Here is a 7,220-nt window from a genome sequence, read left to right as displayed (position 1 = left end):
CTGCATTGATATCGATGATAGTAGGAGCCATCAAGCCTAACAGCGACGACACAGAGGAACTCTCAATGAAAGCACCAATGTTGGTGTCAAAACCGGAGGATCTCGGGTAGGGGGTCCCAAACTGTGCGTCTAAGGCGGATGGTAACAGGAGGCAGGGAACACGATGTTTTACCCAGGTTCAGGCCCTCTTGATGGAGGTAAAACCCTACGTCCTGCTTGATTAATATTGATGATATGGGTATTACAAGAGTAGATCTACCACGAGATCAGAGAGGCTAAACCCTAGAAGCTAGCCTATGGTATGATTGTATGTTGTAGTGGTTCTACGGACCAAAACCCTCCGGTTTATATAGACACCGGAGAGGTTAGGGTTACACAAGGTCGGTTACAAAGGAGGAGATACACGTATCTGTATTGCCTAGCTTGCCTTCCACGCCAAGTAGAGTCCCATCCGGACACGAGACGAAGTCTTCAATCTTGTATCTTCATAGTCTAACAGTCCGGCCAATGGAGATATTCCGGCTGTCCGGAGACCCCCTAATCCAGGACTCCCACAGCCACCTTACCCTTTGAGTTGTCACCGAAAGTGACATACTTTCGAGGATCGCCATTTTCAGCAAGCTCACGAAACATATCTTTGTCTCCGGTCATATGATCAGTACATCCACTATCAAGGACCCATTCCTTTCCTCCAGCCATGTAGCCGCGAAGATTAGCCAGAAGACTAATGTGTCTCATCGCATCATCAAGATCATAGTCACTATCATCATCCTCATCATAGTATCCATGTTCAACGTTGTCAAGTGATGGATCAACTCCTAGAGAGGGTAATTCATTAGAAGTATGACTGTAAGAATGTTCATCTCTATGGATTCAAATGACTTCGGAAATGATATTGCTAATAATTCGAACATCTCCTTCGGCACGCATGAGATTACGAAGCTCAAATAGACAATCATCGAACTTAGGATCACTAGTACTCATCTTACTCAAGGCAAAAGACTTATGGAGAATTTCATCTAGATTTTTCAAGGAATAATTTGGGAATCGTTCCTCAAGAAATCTCCATATAGTGTAGGCACAATCAAGAGTAGGTAAGCTAGCAATCAATTTTTTGGGCAAACCTCTAATGATAAGATTGATAGTTCTAAGATTGTGAATCATGTCAAGGTCCTCATAGGGTGTGGGATGCATAGGGTCAATATGAGGTGCACAAGGGCTAGTAATATACTTGTTCAAATGATATTCATTGAAAATCTCAAGCATCTCATTTTTCCACTCATGGAAGAACTCTCCATCAAGAATAGGTACTCTATGTCTAAGACTCCCCAATGTAGACACGTCCATCTTCCTCCAAAGGTGTTTAAACCAAAGCAATGGAGATCAATGCTCTGATACCAATTGAAAGGATCGAGAAGAGGTGTCTAGAGGGGGGTGAATAGACTCTTAGCAAGAAAAGTTGCAGCTTTTAATTTCTTTAAGTTGATGTGGAGTTTTGGCACAAGTTTAAACATTCACAATACATATCAAGTAAGCATGACAAGAGTATATGAGCAGCGGAAAGTAAATCATGCAAGTTGCAAGAATGTAAGGGGATGGGATTGGAGTGTGCAAACGCAATTTGGAGACACGGAGATTTTTTATCCGTGGTTCCGACAGGTGGTGATATCGTACATCCACGTTGATGGAGACTTCAACCCACGAAGGGTAATGGTTGCGCGAGTCCACGGAGGGCTCCACCCACGAAGGGTCCATGAAGAAGCAACCTTGTCTAACCCACCATGGCTATCGCCCACGAAGGACTTGCCTCATTAGGGTAGATCTTCACGAAGTTGGCGATCTCCTTACCCGTACAAACTCATTGGTTCAACTCCACAATCTTGACGGAGGCTCCCAAGTGACACCTAACCAATCTAGGAGACACCACCCTCCAAGAGGTAACAAATGGTGTGTTAATGATGAGCTGCTTGCTCTTGTGCTTCAAATGATAGTCTCCCCAACACTCAACTCCCTCTCATAGGATAGGATTTGGTGGAAAGATGATTTGAGTGGAAAGCAACTTGGGGAAGGCTACAGATCAAGATTTATGTGGTTGGAATGGAGTATCTTGACCTCAACACAAGTGTATGTGGTTCTCTCTAAGAAAATGTATGTTGGAAGTGTAGGCATGTTCTGATGGCTCTCTTCATGAATGAAGAGTGGGTGGAGGGGTATATGTAGCCTCCACACAAAATCTAACCGTTACGCACAAATCACCAAACTCGGTGGGACCGAATCATACAACTCGGTCAGACCGATTTAGTTCATAATGTGACCGTTAGGGTTTTCGGTGGGACCGACATGATCAACTCGGTGGGACCGATGTGCTAGGGTTAGGGTAAAGCCTCATCTCGGTTGGACCAATTACACAAATTTGGTGGGACCGATTTTGGTAATAAGCTAAACAGAGAGTTGTCCAAGCAAACTCGGTGGGACCGATGTCATGTTTCGGTGAGACCGAAATTAATGCAAAAGGCAACAGAGAGTTTGCAAGCCCATCTCGGTGAGACCGAGATCCCATCGGCGAGACCGAATTGATTAGGGTTTCTGGCAGTGGCTATGTCAAGATAACTCGGTGGCACCAGATAGAAAGTTTCGGTGGGGCCGAGTTTGACTTTTGGTCTGGGACAAATGTGGATATGAGAAAGTGGTTGAGGGCTTTGGAGCATATCACTAAGCACTTTGAGTAAGCAGGCCATTAAGCAACACCTCATCCCCTCTTAATAGTATTAGCTTTCCTATGGACTCAATGTGATCTTGGATCACTAAAATGAAAAATGTAGAGTCTTGAGCTTTGAGCTTGAGCCAATCATTTGCCTTCATCATCTTGAAGGGGTCCCACATCCTCTAGTCCATGCCACTGCACTGTTGGACTTATCTGAAATATGCTAGATGAAAGTATTAGTCCAACAAGAGATATGTTGACATTAATTACCAAAATCACCCGGGGAGCACTTGTGCTTTCAAGGCGCCAGAGGGTTCCCACGGGCAGGTTGGTGGCGGCACTGTGATGGCTCGGACAAGATGGAGACTTGCGAGCAGCAAGCGGTCGGTCACCTCTGTGCGGCGTGGTGAGCAGCGGTGCTCTCCTGGTGGTGCCGGCCTGGGTTCCATGGAGAGGTGGGTCTTATCGCCTCAAGGTCGTCCCTTGGAGTGGGCGACGACCGTCGCAGGCAGTCCTGGACCTGGCCGGAGGTGCTGGTTGGCTGCGGTTCCTCATGTAGGCTAGGAGTGGATGGTGTGGTCGCGGTTTCCCTGCCAGCCGATCAGTCCTTGGTCCTCGGCTCTGCAGCTACATCGGCAAGTGCTGCGGTGGTGGCGGTGTGAAGCTTCTTGGACGGTGCTACCAAGTCCATGGAGCTGGTGTGATGGGCGACGTGCGGGTGAAAATCTTGCATGGCTTCTGTCGGTCCGGCGGTGATGGCACCCGTGGATGTCATTCCCCTCTTTAGAGGCGTCGCCGAGTGTGTTCACCATTTTCTTCACGCTCCTGGAGTTGGTGGATGTCTTCGGGTGAAAGTCTCGATGCGATGTTTGGATTGGTACGATGACTGTGTCCTCGACGTCGCTTCTCTGTTGGAAGCATTGTGTTTGGAGATAAGGCTGACTCCTCGTTGCTCTCCTCCAGCGTCCGCCGCGGTCCTGTTTTTGATCCTCGGTGGTGCTATGTACGTCTGATGGTGGTGCATCCAAGACGGTGCCTTTTCGGAGCGGGTCGAGCCCTGCCATTCATCTGTCACTTTCTCTTAGGCCCTAAGGATAGATGGTGCGTCGGCAACATAAATTCTGCGTAAGTTGTTGGTCTTCGGTGCTTTGTGTCGGTTCATGATAGGCTCTTTTGCGTCGTAGCTTGCTGGATGGTGTTGTTTGTATTTGGGTTTGTCGGTTGTGGTGTCCGTGCTATGATCGTTGTTCGCATCGAGTGGTAGTTTTCTTGTAACTAAAATTGAAGTTATGATATGCCTAGAGGTACTCTTAAATTTTTTAATAATTGTGGTTGTGCTTCTTTTGAACATTGTGCGCGTGAAACCAACCATGTGGCTCATGAGCTAGTTAGCAAGGCGAGGGTTAACACTCGGGGTGCTTGAACAGAGAATTTGCCGTCTTTTATTCGTGGCCTTATTTGTTCGCGAGTGGCGACCCCCAAACTTCTTGGGAAAGTTGCAATCTAGACTTTGTTGAGAAGAGGGGGGAAGCGGCAGGGCGTATCATCACCATCCCCGTCCTCAAGAAACCCAGCCTCCCGGCAGAACTCGACGGTGTCCGTGATCGTCTCCCTCAGTGGCCGGGAGCTCCACCCCAGCTTCTCCAGCTTCCCGGAGGTCATCGGAGCCGTGTGATCCATGTCACGTATGCTCTCCCTGCCGAACACCCAAAGGATGGAATTATCCGTTAGCCCCAGCTTACATGGTAGTAGTACATCTCATTGATCGTCGCCGCCGAATCGTCGGGCGATCAGAATTCGGAAGTCTTACTCGGCTATGCAGGGGTACCCAGGGTACATGTTCTTGAGCAAGCCCAGCAGCTCCCGGGCGGTGATGAAGTGAGGCGCGCAGATGTGCCTGCCGGTGGCCTCGGGCGCCTCGTAGAGCAGGAGCAGCGCGTCGGCGACGTCGCGGACGTCCACGATATGCCACAGCTTGTCCCTCGTCTCGTCAGGGCCTCCTGCACCACCACCAACACACAAGGAATCACGCGACGGAAACAGAGCATGCGCAGCGCACTGTCATGAGTTTATTTGGCGGCTAAAACCTTTGAGGAAGTAGATGAGGAACTGGCTGCTCGTGTTGATGGTCGGCTGGAGCAGGGGGCCGAACACCAGCGCCGGATTCAGAGTCACCACGCGGAGCCCGGTTGCCCGCCCGTACTCGAGTGCCGCCGCCTCCGCCGCGATCTTTGCAACAGGGTACCAGCTCTGCAGGTAATGCGCATAGCAAAATGGCATAGTCAAGGTTGGAGCCTACAAATAATTTTGGTTCAACAAGATCGTAAAGTACACCAGCCAAGGTTACCTCGTTGCTCCTGCAAAATTCTTTGTCTGACCAGCAGCTCTCATCTCTGATTTTACCTTGGGGCCAGTCTTTGGGGTTGATCTCGACGGCGACCATGGACGACACGACGACCACTCTCTCGGCATCGGCGGCAGAGGCGGCCTTGAGCACATTCGTGGTGCCAGTAACAACAGGGCCCAGCATCTGTAGCTGCATGGTTGTGGACGAAAGGAAGACGTTAGTAGTGTGCGTAAATAACAGGAATTGATGCATATCGACAGTTCTTGAGTCATGAAACTTGCTTGCCTCTGGATCGGTTAGGATTCCCGAAGGAACGGGAGTGGCGACATGAAAAACTCCCTGGCATCCCACGATGGCAGCTGCCATTGCGTCGTAATCAAGGAGGTCAGCCTGGAAGAGCCTGAGGTTTTCGGAAGCGTTCTCTAACCGCCTCAGATGGCCGGTCTTCTCCTCGCCTGAAACATGAACAGAAATCACTCGTTGCCCGGCCGGTTATGGCACTGCCGACACGGCCGGGGACGTACGTACCAAGGTGGCGGACGGTGCCGTGGACGTCGTAGCCGCGGGAGAGGAGGAGCTTCACGAGCCACGAGGCGATGTACCCGGCGGCGCCGGTGACGCACACCGTCTTCCCGCTGCCGGCATTTCCCTCAGCGCGCGTCGGCATGGTGCGCTCCGTCTGCCAAGCTCCGGTCTGCGTCTGTTCTTGCCGGCACGGCCGGCCTTAAGTAGATGCAGCTCCACACACACGAGAGCGGATGCAGGTGCAGTTCCCCTCGCAGAAAACGAGAGCAGAAGATGGCAGGACCAGCGGTCCAGCGCCCGGCCGGACACCCATCATCGGCCAGCCCCGGTCCCAGCGAGCCGCTGTCGCTGCCACCCCAAGTTGGCCAACTAGCCTGATCCTGCTTGCCTCCATGGCTGTAGCTATAGCTTCCTAGATGCAGACCCATCCACTACCGGTCCCAGCGAGACGCCAGGCCGCACAGAAGCGCGCACCAGGGCAACCGCCGACGGCGCGTCGTCCGCTGCGGAGTTCACCATCGGGCTTGAGCACGTTCGTCGTGACAGTAACAGCAGGCCACAACATTTGATGATGCATGCATGGTTACAAGTTTCATGGTCATGGCGTGAGCAGGAGGCAGCCCACACGGGTTGTATGTGGATGGACATTAGAATTGTCCACAATGTGGACGCAACTACTTCGTGCCACACGCCCAACAAGTACTACTCATCTTCACTCCACGCGTGTAGCATAAAGCAAAAATGCCCATACGTCCTGGCGCAGCTACGTTAGGTACCCACAGGATGACGATTTAGTTGCCATCCTGGATGGCAGATGTAGTTAACCGGAATGACAAGTGTAGTTGTAAAAACATGGCAACTCTATCTGTTTTGGTTAACTATAGTTACCATGTATAATTTATGATAGTTGTCGCGTGTAATCAAACTGCAGTTGCCGTGTGTGATTAAGTACTTACCACATATGGTCAAATAGTAGTTGCCATGTGTGTTTACCTAGTTGCCACGTGTGGTCCAGCCATAGTTGTCATATATGGTTAATCACAGTTGCCATGTGTATTTATCTGGTTGTCACGTACGCGCAACTGCAGTTGCCGTCTATGAAAGAGTCACAGTTGCCATGTGTGTTTACCTAGTTGCCACGTTCGCGTAACTGTAGTTGCCATCCACAACGTACGAGTGTCGTGTGGGCGAAAAGCAGTTTGCCCACAGGCATGGACTAGATGATAGCTGTGTGGACAGAAACTAATTCGCCCACACAGCGCAGCTGGTAAACAGCATGGTGCAGGGCGTGTGGGCAAACTCTACAACGCCCACACACCAGTCCCGTCCTACGTGGCATGCAAATTCTGCCTCAATGTGTCAAGATTCGTGCAAACTACACTGGACGACGATCCACGCATGTGGTCGAGTTGCAAAAGTGCCACATGTGTGGGCGTTAGTATTTTCTTATTTATTTGATTTGATTTGAATTACAAAAAAATGTTAGTTCTTTTCTAAGGTGAGCTATGGATTTTATTCAAAGTTCAAAACGTCCGGAATACAAGCGGGTAAAATCCCTAGCTTCAGCAACGTTGGCTATGTTGATGTCTGGTGTTAATTGCTGCTATGGGGGGAATTGAGGCAGGAATGTTGGTGCTGTAAGCA

The 7,220-nt window shown here is 50.2% G+C and overlaps 1 protein-coding gene across 2 annotated transcripts; it reads right to left on the bottom strand.

Moving 5' to 3' along the window:
- Nucleotides 1-4,123: 4,123 nt before the first annotated feature.
- Nucleotides 4,124-5,808, bottom strand: LOC119302060 (cinnamoyl-CoA reductase 2-like). 2 transcript variants are annotated; one of them, XM_037579079.1, is made up of 6 exons: nt 5,580-5,808; nt 5,337-5,506; nt 5,052-5,234; nt 4,792-4,954; nt 4,515-4,704; nt 4,124-4,400 (listed from the first exon to the last, which is right to left on the bottom strand). In XM_037579079.1, exons 1-6 carry the CDS (start codon nt 5,716-5,718, stop codon nt 4,208-4,210), a joined length of 1,038 nt encoding a protein of 345 aa, XP_037434976.1. In that variant the 5' UTR covers nt 5,719-5,808; the 3' UTR covers nt 4,124-4,207. The 2 variants fall into 2 exon arrangements, with proteins under 2 accessions (XP_037434976.1, XP_037434975.1); XM_037579078.1 differs by having other exon boundaries at nt 5,052-5,240; nt 5,580-5,805.
- Between the last annotated feature and the right edge of the window lie 1,412 nt (nt 5,809-7,220).

The sequence above is a fragment of the Triticum dicoccoides genome, chromosome 5A, assembly GCF_002162155.2.
Source record: "Triticum dicoccoides isolate Atlit2015 ecotype Zavitan chromosome 5A, WEW_v2.0, whole genome shotgun sequence".
NCBI lineage: Eukaryota > Viridiplantae > Streptophyta > Magnoliopsida > Poales > Poaceae > Triticum > Triticum dicoccoides.
This window is presented reverse-complemented; position numbering and strand designations above follow the sequence as displayed.

What these genes read in the sequence shown, in the direction of transcription:
- LOC119302060 (XM_037579078.1), bottom strand. Translation starts at nt 5,718, where the DNA reads ATGCCGACGCGCGCTGAGGGAAATGCCGGCAGCGGGAAGACGGTGTGC. An exon ending in CCTCATCTACTTCCTCAAAG is followed by an intron (nt 4,705 to 4,791) that starts GTTTTAGCCGCC and finishes GTGGTGGTGCAG; the next exon opens with GAGGCCCTGACGAGACGAGG. An exon ending in GGGTACCCCTGCATAGCCGA is followed by an intron (nt 4,401 to 4,514) that starts GTAAGACTTCCG and finishes GGTGTTCGGCAG; the next exon opens with GGAGAGCATACGTGACATGG.